Genomic DNA, 16,809 nt, shown 5'->3' with positions numbered 1-16,809 from the left:
GTGTTTATTTCTTGAATTTTTTTGGATTCGGCTACTGTAATTTTTTTTAGGGTTTATCGTTCCTTCCCCTCCTTTCTCGTCGCTACAGTACAGACAGGCGAAAGGGTGGGCGACGCCACTTCCGGGGCCGATTCCGGCGGCTCCCTTCTTCCTCCGGTGTCCTCTTATGCGCCGGAGGAGAAGGGGAGCTCGGAATCGACCGCCGGCTATACTTACTAGCTTAGGTTGTATAGACCTTGGTGTAGTCTAGGTTTCCCCATGAAGACAGCTTCGTGTGGGATCTTTTGGTCTTCGTCCGCGGCGGCGGTCTACTGGCGGCCAGCGATGACGCCTGTGCTCCGACGCAGCTGTGGTTACCCCAATAAGACTGCGTGGTGGAGGTTTGTGTTCTATCTTCTAGCAGTTGCGATGGGGATAGATCTTTGGTGCTCCCCGGGGGCTTTGGTTTCCGCGCTAGTGATTTCATCACTGGCGGCGGGTTGGCTGCTGGGCTACTGCTTCGTCGTCAAGGTGTTGGTGCCAGCTTCGTCTCCGGCAAGCCTGCCGTGGTGCGCCTGGAGTTTGCGCCTCTTCTTCCTTTGTTGGCCAGACTGCTGATTTCCGTTCAACGCTTTACATCCATCTTGGTTGGTCCGTGGTGGTGGCTATTGCAGCTTAACCAAGGTTTGGAGTCTGCTATTGGAGGATCGGGAGGTGCAAGTGTCAGTGGCGGAAATCGACAGGGCGATGAAAGGAAGAAGATGAATAGGAGTCCTAGGGACTTCCTTGTAATTTTCTTTTTCTTTCTGTACCTGGTTGAAAAAGGGAGGATGTACTGTGCTTCACATTAATATATCTTCCCTTATCGCAAAAAAAAATACTTTCGTTTTTATTTGGTAATTAATGTCCAATCATAGACTAATTAAGTTCAAAAGATTCTCTCATCATTTACAGCTAAATTGTGCAATTAGTTATTTTTTAAATTACATTTAATGCTTCATGCATGTGTTAAAAATTCGATGTGACGAGGAATCTTGAAATTTTTAAGGAAACATGGCCTTAGCTATGCTACTTCTTGGGACGGACTGACTGCAGCACATCAGATCTTCAGAAAATTCTCTGTGGCAAGGGGGGGCGTAGCCCAGTATAGCCCTTACAAAGCCTCCATCCCTGCACAGAGTGGTGGTATAAAGGGTTTGTGCCAATTCCCCTCGTTTCACCGTGCTTTGTCTTGGATCGAGTATTCGAGTTCGAGGCTTGAAGTTCCATGCATGGGTGTGTAAAACCAGGCCTAGGTGACTGACGGACACCAAATTGACGGTGTCTCCAGAAGCGCAAACTTCTAGTGTGATGGATAGCTTAGAATTTAGGTGCTTATATTATTATATTAAGGTTATATACATATATATAGTGTCATGACTCAGAACAGTATACTTTAAGAGTAAATGCGCTTCCATTTCAAACATCCGATCAGAATGTTCACAGGGGAAAAAAATATTGATGTCACACCTCCGTTATCTTATTCCATGCCGAGTGAATGGTTATGGTTTGACTTGTTCTTCTTCTACCGTTTACTTTCCTTCCACTTGACCTATAACTAAGGTCAACTATAGTTGATTGTCGTAAGCTTCTTTTTTTTTTTTGCTGAGATTATCACTTAACAGCTTCTTCTTCTTTTTGACTTCTAAATAGGCCCAATAGCCGTTCTTTAGTGGCCCATTAGAGAAGCGGAACGTCGCATACGGCCCTCCCGGCCACGCGGTGACGCAAGCGCGGTAGCTCCACGTCATCAGTCCAGCTACACGGAACCTGCGCCTCGTTTGATTCGCCCTAGGATTTTAACGTGCTAATAAATAGTGATATTTTGACCGTTAATTACGGTGTTAAATAAAAGCAGTTTATAAAACCAGCTCTAAAACCCCGCGCTAGTGACCTTAAAAAATCTAATAAGACCTTTGACTGCGCAATTAGAGAATGATTACTGAAGTATCACTGTAGCCAATCATCGATTAATTATCATCATTAAATTCGTCGCGAAAAGTTACACTCAATTCTAAATAAATTTTACATATAGATTTAATTTAGTATTTCGAGATTTTCTTTTCGAAAGATGTGCGCCTTATTTTTGAAGAATGGCAAACAAAGTCTTGGTTTTCACAACACCACACCACCGGGCCCCACAAAACAAAAAAGGAAAAATCCCCGGACCCCGAACCGCCGAAAACCGCACGAGAACAAGGAGGACACGAGAGCGAAGGCGGAAAGCGAAACCCCAGCCCCCAGGAGCCGGTGAATCCGGCAAAACCTAACCCTAGCGGCTCCCCCCACTCGTCGGCGGGGCGATGGCGATGGACGCGGAGCGGCGGCAGGCGGAGCTGATCGGGCAGTTCTCTGCGCAGGCGGCGGCGCTGTCGTCGGCGCCGCAGCTCGCCGCGCTGGTACTCGAGGCCACCTCGCACCCGGCCCTCTTCGCCTTCTCCGAGCTACTCACCCTCCCCGCCCTCTCCAAGGTACGCCTGCCTTCGGCCTCCTCCTCCTCCTCTGCTGCATCCCCTGGCGCTCGCCACTGGGGTAGGGTTAGGGTTTAATTATTCATTCCCCCGGGGCGATTGGGTGGTGTGCGGCTCGATCTGACTGGCTGTTTCGTTTGTTTGTTGGCGCAGCTCGCTGGCACGCAGTACGCGTCGTCACTGGACGTCCTCCGGCTCTTTGCCTACGGCACTTTGAAGGACTATAAGAGTAAGATCGCGACCTGTGCCTTTGCAATTCTTACATTGCTTCGCCCTTTGCATTCGTTGCTGTGCGCCTGTGGCTTTCCCTTGGTGCTATGTTTGGCCTGTTGTGTTTTTTGGGTAGATCAATATGGCGTATGGAATCGGAAATTTGTTTCAGAACTCTGGATGGAGGTCATTGGGTGGGTGATGGTGCTATATTGATGAGATCTTTTATAATCACATACAATATTTTAGAGGGCCCCAATGCTGCTGATGCCTCAAATCTAAAATTGATTTTCTGGTCAAGCAGCTGAGAACATATCACATGCATATTGCCACACTAGCAAACAGAGCTTGACCTGTGATCAAATTTCCTTTTTTACCAACTACCATCATGGTTGATGAATTTGTATTTAACCGTTCGTAAAGTTGGTAAGGGATGTGCTTATGGGCTTATTATCGTACCATGCACTCCACTTGTTATTGCTGGAATCTTTCGCTTGACTGATCTACCATTGTTGTCAGCTGCATAGCATTTTGTGGTTGATGTCAAAGTTTGCCTTACTTAGAAGTTGTTATGGTACTGGTGTATAGAAATATATGTACATTGTTTCGTTAGCTAATGTATCTTTGTGTAAGTGTAGGTAATTCTGGGTCTCTTCCTGCATTGTTGCCTGATCAAATCCGAAAGCTAAAGCAACTCAGTGTGCTAACTCTGGCAGAGTCAACTAAGGTGCAAATTCTTACTAACCCTGTGTAATACTTGGAGCAATCATTTTTAACATCTCTTTCTTTTAACACAAATTGATGCTTAGTTTTGGCCATGAAGCATGTGAATGACACTTACCCATCTAGCATGTTTGTTATCTAGGGTTTTAGTTCCCCTTGTTCTTCTAAGGATAAATAGTTCTTTGTAGTAGCCCACTAGGAACCAACTCAGAAGGGGAAACGGGTGTTTTTCTTTGGTCAAATACTGAAGACTTTGCCATACACTATGCATGTCAAATCTAGTCTTATGAAATGCATGGATCTATATTTTTTTCTTGTTTATTATTATGCTTAGCTAAACATTGGAAGAAATATTCTTGCAGCCTTATCTTTTGGCTCTGACTCCGAGCCATATTTTTTTTCCTGTAGAAATCTTAATATACTTCCTCTTTTCCCTGCAACTTCAGATACTACCTTATGATCAGCTCATGCAAGAGTTGGACGTTTCCAATGTAAGAGAACTTGAAGACTTCCTCATCAATGAGTGCATGTACTCAGTGAGTCCTTACATCCTCATACAATTTAGGCAATTCAATAGATGCGTCATTTGAAGTTTTTTTCCTTTACCACTCATCTGATATTCTTCCGCTTTGTGGGTTCCTGGTGGAATTTTCTTCTTTATGTGGTCTTTATGTTACTATTAATGTCACCCTCAGTATTTCAGATTTATAATATTCTGCATGTTTATTTAGGGTATTGTTAGAGGCAAACTGGATCAGTTGAGAAGGTGCTTTGAGGTAAGATGCAACCTGTATCTTGCTATCTGCAGCATTTTTTTAAATATTGTTTCTTTCTGTTTAGTGATCACCTTTTTTTTTTTTACGTCTCTTTGCATCAGGTACAATTTGCAGCTGGAAGGGATCTTACACCTGATCAGCTGAACAACATGATAGACACCTTGTCTGACTGGTGTGTATGCTTATTTAAGAAATGTTTCTACATTCCAGGAAATGTGAATGCTTGTTAGCAAACGTTTCTACTTTCCAGGAATTGTGAATGCATGTTTTTATAATATCCCATTTTTTTATTTTTCATGCATAACCTTCTGAGAACATATTTTGGCTCATCTGTCATGGGATTGACAAACTGTTTATCTGTTTTATTCCTCTACTATTCTTGGCGTCTTACATGATGCTCACCTAATACTAGTTTTATGAGATAATTTGTTGCAGCAGGAGTATGTTCTGAAATTGTGAGCACAATATTCCTAAAAGCTGTTGTCTGTTTTAGTAAAAAAATAAAAATCAAGGTGTCATGCTATTCTTAAGTTTTTTTTTTTGTTTCGACTGGATAGAGGTCTATTGTTTCTCTGTCATCTTTCTCACTGTGGCATATGGTAGTGAACTAGTGATGTCTCAATGTTGATGATTTAGTTTTGGCAGCAATCTATCAATGTCATATCTACTAAATACTTGCATTCCTTATCTTTATCTCATTATATGACACAACTCAAGGAATTTGTAGTTTCTTCTTACAAGATCTCATTATTTTCACATCGCACAGGTTGGGAACATCAGATAGTCTGTTGCATCAAATTCAGGAGAAAATCAAGTGGGCTGACACAATGAGTGAGGTGAACAAGAAGCACCAGAAAGAATTTGAAGACAGAGTGGAAGAAGCCAAAAAATCAATCAAGGTGAGCTTGATTAAACTGAAGTTTTTAGTATTTACCTTTTCTAGGGGATATAGATTTGCATCTTATGATGACGTCATGCTTTATTATCCTTATTTCTGTACTTCCTTTCACCTGACTGCCCTCTGTTTAGATTGTTGTTGTTGTTGTTGTTGTTCTTTATAATGGCAACTACTTTATTAAATAGTGTTGCCGAACCATGTTTCTTACTTGATGGCAGAAGTTGAACAATTTAAGCAGGCAGACAATGACTTACGGGGGCATGACGACTTTCTCTCTGAATCTGGAGGAATAATGGATTTTGAAGAGGACCGCATCCGGCCAAAAAGGTAATGAACTGAGTCACTCTGGATTATTGCAAAGTTTTGTGTTATCCTGCTAGTTTTAGTTAGCATTTCTATATCTTTGGAGATATTCTTTGTCAATTAGAAGTTTAGAACATAAGTTGGAATGTAAGGCATGCTTATGGACACTGTTAGTACTGGATAAGCTGTTGCAAAACTCTCCTGCAAATGTTGCACTTCTACATGAGCTACACTGAGTATCATGTCATCGACGTTAGTCTCCATCCTTATTGTCTTCTATTGTCCAAATATTTAGTACTAATTTGGTGCGCCATGGTATTGCAGGAGGCGACAACCACCGGCGTAGTTTCAATGAAGTCCTTACCCCTCTTTCCTCGTTTGTGAACTGCTGATGCCTTGATTGAAACTTTTTGACGCCAGAGTTGAAGAAACTTTGTACATCAATTATGGTGTGCCTCCATTGAAGCGAGTCTTGGTTATTATTGTATTATGCCCAAACTGCTCGTTTTTTTGGTAGGGATGTACAAGGAGGTCATCACTCTTAACGTTGCATTTATTTAATAGTTAATGGCGGATGGCTGTATTAGTGCTGTTATGATTATGGCTGAGTAGTTTTCTGGTGGCTACGGCAGAGGACGGAGGTGTCGGATGGAGTCTGGACGCTTGGGATGGAGCAAAAGTTACAACGTGACTTCATTGAGTAAAGTCACTGGATCCGGCTCCCCCGGTATCTGGGGCTGTGGCATAACAGGTTCCTGTTGAAATGTCTTGCCTTTCAGGTGGTTTTAGGAAATTTGTTGGTTTTTCCTGCTTGTGATTGCTACCCGTTGGCGTAAGTTTACTCGCAGTCAGACGTTCTGACTGCACGCACAGGATACAAAGTACGGCGGCGACACAGGACTACCCATCGTTAAGCTGTAGCCGGTTGCATCCCAATTTAACGACCATTCTCAGCTTTGTGCGTGCGGGGCGTCTCAACGACTCCACGAATTACGAGCTTGGCATGTGCAAACCAACGAAAGTTCAACCTGGAAACGGAAACAAATTTATCGAAAGGTTGTGAACAGCTGGTGGAATGTCAGCCCACGCCAATCCGTAGGGAATGTCAGACAACCACCAAAACAGCTGGTGGAAAACTGCATTTACCAGTGGAGTTAGCTATGACCAAAGAGTAATTTTGCAAAAGGGAACATTTTTGGATAATAAATGGCAGGTGTACACAAACATAGCATAATATTTTGCAGATCATTTTGCTAAAGAACAAATAAGTGATAAGTAGTTTTGGAATAAATTTCAAGTAAATTCCCTTTTCAGCACTTTGTAGTCTAAAACCCAAAAGAGAAGAACATGTCTAAGATCGGTTGAAGTGCTGGACATTCTCTTATTAGAAAATGGAGTCAAATCTGGTAGCACAGCTGTACAGCACCACAAGGCATGCATCAGAAACAGAGACAGTAGAGAATAAAAAAGGAAATGCAGATTTGGAAGGGGAGGCTGAAATAGATCCACTCAGGTGGCATATTCACATTCAGGGTTTTGATGCTTAGATAGAAACAGTACAAGTATCCAAGTCGGCAACTCCTGCTCTAATCATATGCTGATTCTTTCATAATTCAACTTATACTAGTCATGGAAGTTCGCTTGCTGCCCAGGAGCGTCTGCAAAGAGAGGAATATACACCGTTCATCTCAAGTGAAGAAAACACCATATTCACAACCTTGCTGTATAGAGAGTGCAAAGAAGCTAAACCATCAGATGGACTTTGCGTTCGGTTAAAATACAGTTTATCTAGATGAACAAGGCAGTAATTGGGGTTCACAGCATGAACACTGTACACATGAGATGGGCCACTCATTTGGATTCAAAAACATTTTTATATATCACTGCAAATCCAACAGCATCATCTATCAAATAAGTCTTGCTTTGCTACGTAATCGGAAAGTCTTTTCTGAAATGTCGATAAAACAATATAAAGCAGCATATTAAGTACGCAAAAGACGTTGAGGCTTTATAATGTTGGGAAAATTCGATTCATGCCACCACAACTCCGTGAAATTGGGTGTCATGTTGAAAATCATGTCACTCAATGGCATGATTTTCAACATGAGATCCAATTTCAAGAAATTGGAGTGGCATGGATCCAACTGACCCTATAATGTTTTATCAACATCTTAACAACTTCAAATGTAAAAACTCAAAACTACAAGAATCTAGATCATTAAAAGTGTTAAAATTTTGGTATACAAAGTGTCTTCATTTGACAACAAATAAAAAATATATTAATTTTCTAATGCGACAAGCAAAAGTACACGATTATTATTGTGCTGTAATTTTATATAATTTTTTTGAGCACCTTAACATCGTCAAATGAAAAAATTCAACACTAGAAAGTTGTAGATCTCGTCGAGGGCTACAATGTTCATATAAAAATCATCTTCATCCGATGTCGTATCGAAGAGGTATGATTTTTTGAAGATTCAGCCGAAATAAATTAGAAAAGGAAAAAACAAAACCGCGGTTACTGTAGCAAATCCCGGCGGCACAGTACCGTGCAAAACCGGGCTGGACCTGGGGTGAACGGGTTCGCAAGTTCGAGGGGCTAGATGTCTGGTTTTTATGTTCATGGATCTATTTGACACAGCGCTGCAAGTTTAGGTGCCCACGGTGCATTTTACTCTTAATGTTAATCTTGGTGTCAGTGTAGAAGAGAACAGCAACAATTGACTTTTCACAAGATTTGAAGATTGCGTATCTGAACAAAACAAAGGTGAGTTGAGACATTAGTTCCAGAGGTGTGATCTCACTTTGTGTTATTTGTTTCCCATGTGATCAGCGATCATTTTCTCCTTAGTATTAATGCGTAACTGGACACTTCCAACCTGGCTCATTTGGCTTTCATAGTACTTTTTCCTCTTCAAGCACTGCATTGCTGCTTGTTTGTTTCCCGACTTTGTGAACTCCTTGGCCCTTTCCATCTCTTGTGAAATCTTCTTTTGCAAGACTGCCTCTTTTGCCACGAAGACATCACGAGCCTGCAGAGCCAGAGCATACTATAAGCGACCAATTGAGTAGTAAGAAATGAAATGCATTGATCAGATCAGATCTCATTCCTTGACCTAGTCAGTAATTTCAGGTTTACGCAGAAGCTCAACAAAATGACAAAATGAAAAGGGCCTTCAGTTCAGTAAACTTAAGTGCAGGAGAGCAGTACTCAGGAGGCAATCTATGTTAAGGGTGGGAAACAAATCAAACAACATTTCAGATCAAGAATAACAAAACCTAACAACTGCATGGTGGATGCCTGAGGAATGACAAACAACAAAAATGTTTGTACCCTATTTCCTTGTACCTGTTATTTGAACACACAACTATGTAAATTTATGTCAGCAATGCTGGATCTCAGCTATCAGTACATTTTTTTCCTTCTTTTCTTTTTCTGCAGGCTGTTAGTACCTTTTGTCATTCTCGAATTTAACATCACCATCATGTACCGAGTACCGACCCTAAAAGTCTGAACGCCACAAGCTACAACGGAAACTGGAACAGCAGAAAGACCCACACATGGATCTAGCAGGGGAAAAAGAGAGAGAACAGGACATTGCCTATGTAGCAGCTCTAATCTACACATGCAGTGGGTGCCTGCTTTTCCTGTTTTACAAATCTAGGCCTTGTTCAATTCGTACAATGGCATCGGCCAACAGCAGCGCAAAGCGTTTCGTCTGATAAGGAAAAGACCAGCAAGAAAGGTTAATTTCTCCCCCAACCGAGTAGGTGAAACGAAACAGGAATCCGAGGGGCGGGCGGGTGGACACTACCAGAAATCCTTCATTTGGTCTGGCGAGGAGTGAAGTGACTGATCTATGTAGAAGTCAGTCTCTACCCCTACACTCTCCAATGGCGGAAAGGAACATGAAAAAAGAGCGTAAATTTCCTGTCCTGACTTTTTCAAATTCGATGGGGAAAACAGATTCCGGGGGCAGGAGGTAGACCTGCTTGAGCTGATCGGAGGCGGAGCACTCGTCGCGGCAGCCGCGGAGGATCCAGGAGAACATGTCCGCGGCGGCGGGTCTACTCTCGCAGCGGCTACTGGTGGTCTGGTGGGGAGACAGTAGAGCGGCGCAGAGCAACGGCAACGGCCGGGACGGAGAGAGAAAAGGGCAGAAATGGAAAGCCGGAAGAGACGAGAAGCCGGGGGCCCTCTGGGCTTTTGGTGGCTGCAGAAGTGGGCCGGGCCGCTTCGTGCTGGCCTTCGAACATCCATTTTGTCAATATTTGGCTTTCGTTTTCTCTCGCTATTTTTTTATTGGATCTAGAAGCTCCTCTTCTTCCTAAAATAAACAAAAACCATGCTATTTTTCATGGTAACAAGATCGCTGCAGGAAGAAGATGAGAGTGATCTATGGCCATGCGTGTACTAGAATTCTTTGCCTTATCATGAGGCGTGCATGTTTACCAGAAGCAAGATGCGATGCAGACTCGTGCTAGCTTGGAAGAAAATTCACGTGCCGTCTCATTGACATAGGGAACTAAACCGATGCTCCACCCCGCGCAAAACTGCTGGTGCACCCACCTTGTGTGATCGCGCAAAAAACCAAGAGAAAAGATGCTATCGTGCTCGCAACTTAGCATCAAGACGAGTTGACTTCGAGGGGGGGGAGAAGAAGCATGAGGAGTCCGCCCTCAGGCGGTCCGGCGTACCTGCCTAATCTGCCGCGCGGCGGAGGCGAGCCCGGCCGAGGACGAAGAAGCCGCCGCTGCCGCGGATGCCGCATGGCTATTCGTGCGGGGCACGGCGATCGAGGCGGCGGCAGCGACGGAGTCCGCCGAGCAGCCGCAGAGCCAGGGGAGCGACGACGGCGGCGGCATCGAGCACGCGGCGGAGGCGGCCACCACGGAGCAAGGACAGCGCTAGGGGCAATATGCCAAATCACGCACGTCTTACAAATTAATCGCCTTATATATAGAGCAAGAATTATGATTTCGCCGGCCGACGGCTGCCGGCTGTGACGCGACGCGCGCCAAATCACCGTGCGATAGTGGCGGACGAGCCAGTATTTTATAATAGATATACTGATCTTCCAACTTTAGTTCAAATTCGTCTCTTAACTCTTAAAAGATTAATTTAATCTCTAACTTTTATTTTTCGATCAATTCATCCTTATACTGATATGATGCACCATAAACAATATTCGCCTACACGGCTGTTTAGCGTGTACACGCCACAGTAGTTGGTCTGTCTATTTGATCAACCGTTTATCCATTTGATGGCTGTTAATTCATTTAAATAGCTATTTAGTCCGAATAAATAGTTAAATAGCAAACGACTGAATTTTAATTTTTAGTTTCCATTGTTGTACAGCTATAATTAATCAAGGGATATAATGATATGACACAATAGATCCACCGTTCTGTCTCCTAGTTTGTTGTGTCTTGTATTCGTTGAAGCATTCTTTTGTATTCAACATGGAAATTGTGAAGGAGAGAAAATAATTAAAGGTAAATAGGATGTTATACATTACCCTCGTCCCTCGTATTCCGAAGCATCACATAAGTATATGGATGAATTTGACCTAAAAGTAAAAATGAGAAACTCAATTGATTTTTTTGAAATTTGAGGGAGCTTGATTCTTGAAATGAAGTTGAAGGATCAGAATGCATATTTTGCAAATTTAATGCACAACAGCAAGCTCAGCCAATAGCTACGAGCGTACAGCGTAGTGTCTCCACGAGACACCGGTCACCTTCTCTCTTTGTTTCTCTATCCTTCACGTATCAGACTTCTATTATAATATTTTGTATTATAATATACTTGCTCTAATCGCCGCACCTAGATTACCTTCGAATTGTAGCACGCATCTAGAGAGGAGCAGGACTTTCTTTTTGAATGCCCCCTCACTTAAATGGCTTCCTAAAATGAATCAGGGCATGTACAACCCACAGACGGGGTTCCATCGAATCTACCATACAGACAGATATAAAGATAGATGATACAACCCACAGACCGAGTCTGTCTTTAAAGCTGTTTAATGCTTTGCATATAGGTAGGATCAACTTGTAAGTAAATTTTTGTATACCACTGTGTGGCTAGTTGATAGAAATGTATGGAGCATAAATAAGAGCAACAGAATTACAATATTTTTTAGAAACATCAATAATAATTATATTATGCATAGTTCAAACGACTTTCTGGTCTACTTTCCTTTGTTTCCATAGCGTTGCCATATGTGCTCGATTAGATCCTTCTTGAGTTTCCTATGTGTTGGCCGAGCTTTGATAGCAGAATTTCTATGGAGTACCTCTGCGAAGCATGGATTAGGATTGTCGCTTGTACGCACTTCAGGTGGGAGAACTATGGTCGCACTTGGATTCTCATTCAGCAAGTTCCTGGACACATTCAGCAAAAAAAAACATAGCAAGTTCCTGGACACATTCAGTAAGAAAAATAACAAGTTCCTGGACAAATTCAGCAAAAAAAACATAGCAAGTTCCTGGACACATTCAGCAAGAAAAAAACATAGCAAGTTCCACCAGATGGACGTGGATCTTTGTCCCTGCAGGAAACATATATAGTACTTCTATTTTAACAAAAAAAATCATAAGCAAAGCATACAGCTTTCTTGTAAAAAAGACATGCAAACAACCTGTCTGTTTTCATAGCTCAAATCAGAGAACAGAGAATGACGACTAAACATGCAAACAACCTGCCCGTATGCAAACAGCCTGACTGTTTTCATAGCCCAAATCATAAGCAAAAAACAACTTTCAAAGATAACGACCATAAGCAAACACACATAACCAATTCTGTTTTTATAGTCCAAATCAAATGCTAATGGAAGCAGCATATATGAGCCATTATTTGTATGAGCTGTAAATTATAATCAGGTAGGATGAAAATGAAACCATTTGCAGACTAATGAGCTGTATATTATTATCAGATAACATACTGTGGAGTAATAATCACAGAAAAATGTGCTTGCTTGTCATGGAGATGGTGACATCAACTGCCAAGTAAATAAGAGAGCACACAGAAAAAAGTGCAGTGTGATGTACGAGTTTTGACTAATTACCATGATCCAGGAGGAGGGATCAGCGCCGGCCGCATCAAACCAAGCTGGAGATGGTGAAGGAGGGAACGGAAATCTATCCATGGACAACAACGAGCTGGGGAAGCCACCTCCGCTGGATCCATCAATGGAGGATGGCGCCGTCACCGCGCCCATGCCGACACCGCCGCTGGTTGGGCGGGCTGCTGCCGTTGCTTACCCGCCGCCAAGTCCGAGAGACCGGGCCGTCGGTGCCGAGCTGCCACCATGGCCGAGGGAGAAAGCTGTCGTTGTCGATAAGCCACCGCGACCTAGGGTGCAGGCTGCGGCCGGCGCCGCTACTGCCGCCGCCGCCGCCGCAGAGGGTGGGGATCCCTTCTTCTTCCTTGCTGCAAGTTGCTTGGACATCTCAGGTGTACCAAATCGGAGACGAGGAGGGTGCGAGGTGTATATGGATGAGCGGATTGGGGAAGTGATGGCCAGATTGAGGTGCAGATGGATTTGGATTGGGGGAAGTCAGAGCCGTGAGATGGATTTGGGGGGATGGAGATGGATTTGGCACGGAAAACTCCTGCGTGCCCAAATCTGCTTGAGTGTGGCCATCGGTTACTGCCCGCACAGGATTCGAGTGTGCCATCAGCTCTGGGAGACGATGCCGTACAATGAAAGCTGTGTTGTCTCCTCCGCCTTGGAGCACGGGACAGGGGCGTCGCCTCGCGAGACGATGGGGAGGCCGTCTCTCGACTGGGCTGGGGTTTTTCTGGGAAAAAAAATCAACACGGACACGGGAAAAAGACGCCCGTTGTCCGTGCCCGCATGCATATGCTTACGGCTTCTCCCGTCGGCTACCGACACTGACAGATGGGACCCTAGATGCGGCGCACTACCTCACCGGCGACGGGCACCGCGCCGCGCCGCCACGGCTCGGCGCGTGGCCAGCGCAGCGAATCCACGTACAGCTCACGTTCCCCAACCTATCAATCAATAAAAATAAAATAAATAAACAAATAAATTTGTGAGTCTCTCTCTCTCGTCCCCCTTCTCCCGCAGCGGTTCCTCCCTACCTTCCTCGCGCCGCCCGCCGCCGCCGCCGCCGTGTTCCGTTGCCTTGCCGATGGCTTCCGCCAAGGTACTTCCCCTGCCCTTCGGTTCCAATTCCGACCGGTTGTGGCCCTGGCCTCGGCCTAGGGTTTGGTATCTGACGTTTTGTCTGTTTGATCGATTCATCTGGGTAATGTTCGGTGCTGTCGCGCAGGTGGAGAACCGAGGCGCGCTGTCCAAGAGGTCGCGCAATGACGGTGAGATTCTCGGGGAACTCCTTCGCTGAATCGCTGTGATCTGTTTTCGCTCGCTGCTACGCCCTTGTGGTTAGGTTAGGGTTTGGTCGAGTTGGGAATTGGAGATCCTTCCGCGTAGGGTTCTGCTGTCAAGGACTAAAGTTGGGAGTTGGGAATTGCAAATAGTTCAGCTTACTGAAGAGAATGAGTGCTCGAGAATTGGCTTGCTTAATTGCTTAAATTCGCCGGTCTTCTGTAAGGTGTTGGGGGGGGGGGGATTCGTGTCATTGAATTCAGTTTTGTTTTGTTTATCTTAGGCTCGTTACGCAGTCTCTGGGTTCTGCTCAACATTTTACTTGATTCATTTTTGCACGAAGTCCTCATGCTGAATTATTTGCATTTGTTCAACGGATATGTGGTGGCACCATGAATTTTAACAAATTTAGTTCTGAATAGTCCTTGTGCTTGTGGATTGCACACGTCTGGTTAATGTCATATCTGTGTAAATTAGTTTCTCGAGTTTGAGAGGCTATCACCTGAGGAGTGTGATATAATGAAATGCCAACTTTAGTTTGCAGTGGTTTCTGTCACTATGCAAAGTTCATACTTGATTGTCAGTTTCATGGTCTACTTAGCATTGTTGGGAGGAAAACTCCCAGAGTTAAAATGTCCTTTGAGTATTTTACTGTCTTCTTCTGCCACCCCTTTGGGAAAGCAAACTAATTACACTGTCTTGTTTTACTTGAGTCTTGGTGGTTACAAAAAGGTTCTACTATTTTCAGTGTCTGTAAGGGAGGGGGACTGGAATTGTCCTCAGTGTGGTAATGTCAACTTCAGTTTTAGAAATGTTTGCAACCGTGGAGCCTGCGGTGCACCCCGTCCATCACCGAGTCCAAGTTCAGTAAGTTGTCATAGATTTCTCCCCATGTAATGTCATTAATGATCTGTAGTGTCTCGGCGAACATAAGTCAAACACTGGAGGTCCAGAGTTTTATTTGGTTGTTCCCCCCTTTCTTTTGCATCCTGGGAAATTATGCGCGTGTATGTTTTTGTATTTATTCACAGTTTTAGAAATCTTCTGCTATTTATGATATATATGAGCAACTGCCATCATCTACTAGTAAAGAAGTTATGATGAACACTTATGGCACTGATTGCTTAAAAATTGGCGTGTTCTATATGACAGCAACGCGTTTGAGGTTTTCTTTTTTACTAACTTGTGTTTATTGTACAGAGAATGATGCCAGCACCTCCTCCTGCTGGATATGATCGGTCACCTCTATTTTACGGAGGGGGTGGTGGGGCGCCATCTCCAATCCCTCTTGGATCTGGTAGCTATGGTGCTCCATATCCACACCTTGGGATGCGTTATGGTTATGGTCCACCAGTAGGAGCTCCTGGTTCATATGGCCTTTTCTCATCGTATGGTCAACCTGGACCGATGGGTGGTTTGTGTTTCCTTCACAGTTGATAATTGCAGTTATTCAACAGTTACTTGATTGGCTTATGATTCTTGTTGGTAATGCTGCAGGCATGGGATATGGCCCTGGACCTGAGATGGGCCGATATAACTATGGGTTTAGAGGATCTCCAATGCCGGTTTGTCTTCATTATAACCCAAAACTTGTTATATTGGCCTCTTTTTCTTGGGCGTACTTGCAATTGTGCTTTATGTCTGCAATAGGTTTCTAGCCCATGGTCTGGTGGAGCATTAGTGGAAAACAATGATAACATTGCTTCTCGAAAGCGCCGTGGAGGTAAGCAAAAAATCTCCTTTTCATGTCATTCTACTTTTGATTCCTTGTGTTCTGGTTCACCAGCCTTTGTGTAGTTTTAATTGCATTTATTGATTAACTCTGTTTGGGACCTTGCTGAACATCAAGTTATGCATTACAATTTTTTTACAACCTCATGGTTCATATGATTTTTAACAGCCTTAAATGCTTTAATTTCTATCTTTTGTCTAGTGGATTAGTTCGGTCTTGATGTGGCAGCATGTCTTGGACACATATAAGCATCATAACATTGAAGATCAAATTATATTTACTTGCATTATCAGAAGTTGGTGGCTAACAGTTTAACGATTTGGTGAAAGGAAAGCATATTTCATTATTCTGCAGCCTTTAGGTATAATTGAAGCCTAGAGTATGTTTAGTCAATCGGTTCATTCCACAGGCCACTGTGTTGAGAGTTGCAGGGAGTAGATTACCCTTTTCATTTGTGTTAGAACTGTTGTTATATTTCATTCATATTTAAATTGCTGAAGTTCTCTTTCCCCCTTTGCCCCCCAGCATAACAACATAGGTTTTGTCCCATTTTTCATTTGATTTCTCAGCTATTTCTTATGTGAGTTCTCATCTGTAGGCCCTGATGGACATTCTGAGGGTGACTGGACCTGTCCAAAATGTGACAATATTAACTTTTCCTTCAGAAACACCTGCAACATGAAGAAATGTGGAGCCCCGAGGCCAACTCCTGTAAGCATGATTATAACTATGGTCAATGCAACTAACTTTTATTTTCTAAAGAATGTTCCATGTTTTACTGTAGTATTTTCATGCGTCACAGTATGGATGAATTTTGTAAACCATTATGAACTAAAAGTTTACAGTTTTAAACATTGTGCAAATTAGCAGGAAGTTTAAATGTTTTGCGGTAATAACTGTTCCACTCTTGCAGGGAGCTAACATGAGTTCATCTCGCAAAGACAAGGATGCCCCTGAAGGAAGCTGGACCTGCCCAGAGTGCAACAACCTGAACTACCCGTTCCGCACGGTGTGTAACAGGAAAGGATGCTCATACAGCAAGCCGACCCCGACCAACAACTGAACTTGACCTTTCTGTTCATTGTCGAAATATTGTTATACCCTAGATTGTGACCGGTGTCTTGTAAACTGTAAACAGCATAGACGTTTCTCCTGTTCCTCTGTTCGTGATGTTTGATTTTACGTATACCTTCTGAAATGCTGAAAACATAGGATTATGGTGTGCCTCATAATTGTTACGGCTATATTTGCCCCTGAAGCCCCTGAATCTTGCAGGGTGTTTGTGAGTTTTCACCATGCTTTTCTTCGTCTCGTAGACAGATGC

At 43.5% G+C, this 16,809-nt stretch overlaps 3 protein-coding genes and 1 long non-coding RNA gene across 9 annotated transcripts; 2 read left to right on the top strand and 2 right to left on the bottom strand.

Moving 5' to 3' along the window:
• Window positions 1–2,200: 2,200 nt before the first annotated feature.
• LOC120661368 (COP9 signalosome complex subunit 7-like) lies at window positions 2,201–6,000 on the top strand. Of its 3 annotated transcripts, none has more exons than XM_039940218.1 (9): window positions 2,201–2,489; window positions 2,643–2,718; window positions 3,338–3,426; window positions 3,869–3,958; window positions 4,154–4,198; window positions 4,300–4,370; window positions 4,965–5,097; window positions 5,335–5,423; window positions 5,724–6,000. In XM_039940218.1, the coding sequence occupies exons 1-9, from the start codon at window positions 2,322–2,324 to the stop codon at window positions 5,743–5,745; spliced, it is 783 nt and encodes a 260-aa protein (XP_039796152.1). In that variant the 5' UTR covers window positions 2,201–2,321; the 3' UTR covers window positions 5,746–6,000. The 3 variants fall into 3 exon arrangements, with proteins under 3 accessions (XP_039796152.1, XP_039796154.1, XP_039796153.1); XM_039940220.1 differs by having other exon boundaries at window positions 5,318–5,423; XM_039940219.1 differs by having other exon boundaries at window positions 5,315–5,423.
• Window positions 6,001–6,751: 751 nt separating this feature from the next.
• LOC120661370 (vacuolar protein sorting-associated protein 32 homolog 1-like) lies at window positions 6,752–10,317 on the bottom strand. Of its 3 annotated transcripts, XR_005669872.1 has the most exons (4): window positions 9,389–9,530; window positions 9,215–9,281; window positions 8,279–8,431; window positions 6,752–7,057 (listed from the first exon to the last, which is right to left on the bottom strand). XR_005669872.1 is itself a non-coding variant. In XM_039940221.1 (3 exons), the coding sequence occupies exons 1-2, from the start codon at window positions 10,263–10,265 to the stop codon at window positions 8,210–8,212; spliced, it is 390 nt and encodes a 129-aa protein (XP_039796155.1). In that variant the 5' UTR covers window positions 10,266–10,317; the 3' UTR covers window positions 6,752–7,057; window positions 8,204–8,209. The 3 variants fall into 3 exon arrangements, 2 of the variants coding, with proteins under 2 accessions (XP_039796155.1, XP_039796156.1); XM_039940221.1 differs by lacking the exons at window positions 9,215–9,281; window positions 9,389–9,530 and adding an exon at window positions 10,098–10,317 and having other exon boundaries at window positions 8,204–8,431; XM_039940222.1 differs by lacking the exons at window positions 9,215–9,281; window positions 9,389–9,530 and adding an exon at window positions 10,098–10,317.
• Window positions 10,318–11,405: 1,088 nt separating this feature from the next.
• On the bottom strand, window positions 11,406–13,074 carry LOC120658933. The gene is made up of 2 exons (XR_005668887.1): window positions 12,467–13,074; window positions 11,406–11,783 (listed from the first exon to the last, which is right to left on the bottom strand). It is a non-coding gene; the product is annotated as an uncharacterized LOC120658933 (long non-coding RNA).
• A 341-nt stretch (window positions 13,075–13,415) lies between these two features.
• Window positions 13,416–16,771, top strand: LOC120661367 (ranBP2-type zinc finger protein At1g67325-like). Of its 2 annotated transcripts, XM_039940216.1 has the most exons (8): window positions 13,416–13,571; window positions 13,698–13,740; window positions 14,502–14,620; window positions 14,954–15,167; window positions 15,251–15,318; window positions 15,404–15,476; window positions 16,084–16,196; window positions 16,399–16,771. In XM_039940216.1, exons 1-8 carry the CDS (start codon window positions 13,557–13,559, stop codon window positions 16,546–16,548), a joined length of 795 nt encoding a protein of 264 aa, XP_039796150.1. In that variant the 5' UTR covers window positions 13,416–13,556; the 3' UTR covers window positions 16,549–16,771. The 2 variants fall into 2 exon arrangements, with proteins under 2 accessions (XP_039796150.1, XP_039796151.1); XM_039940217.1 differs by lacking the exon at window positions 14,502–14,620 and having other exon boundaries at window positions 13,455–13,571.
• The last annotated feature ends 38 nt before the right edge of the window (window positions 16,772–16,809 follow it).

This window comes from Panicum virgatum, chromosome 2N, assembly GCF_016808335.1.
Source record: "Panicum virgatum strain AP13 chromosome 2N, P.virgatum_v5, whole genome shotgun sequence".
NCBI classification, from domain to species: domain Eukaryota; kingdom Viridiplantae; phylum Streptophyta; class Magnoliopsida; order Poales; family Poaceae; genus Panicum; species Panicum virgatum.
The sequence above is the reverse complement of the archived record's forward strand: the minus strand, read 5'-3'. Positions and strand labels throughout refer to the sequence as shown.

Coding starts and splice junctions, on each gene's coding strand:
- LOC120661367 (XM_039940216.1), top strand. Junction 14,621..14,953: donor CATCACCGAGTCCAAGTTCA/GTAAGTTGTCAT, acceptor TTTATTGTACAG/AGAATGATGCCAGCACCTCC. Junction 16,197..16,398: donor GAGCCCCGAGGCCAACTCCT/GTAAGCATGATT, acceptor CCACTCTTGCAG/GGAGCTAACATGAGTTCATC.
- LOC120661368 (XM_039940218.1), top strand. CDS start 2,322: ATGGCGATGGACGCGGAGCGGCGGCAGGCGGAGCTGATCGGGCAGTTC. Junction 4,371..4,964: donor ATAGACACCTTGTCTGACTG/GTGTGTATGCTT, acceptor CACATCGCACAG/GTTGGGAACATCAGATAGTC. Junction 5,098..5,334: donor AAGCCAAAAAATCAATCAAG/GTGAGCTTGATT, acceptor CAATTTAAGCAG/GCAGACAATGACTTACGGGG.
- LOC120661370 (XM_039940221.1), bottom strand. CDS start 10,265: ATGCCGCCGCCGTCGTCGCTCCCCTGGCTCTGCGGCTGCTCGGCGGAC. Junction 8,432..10,097: donor CCGCGCGGCAGATTAGGCAG/GTACGCCGGACC, acceptor CTGGCTCTGCAG/GCTCGTGATGTCTTCGTGGC.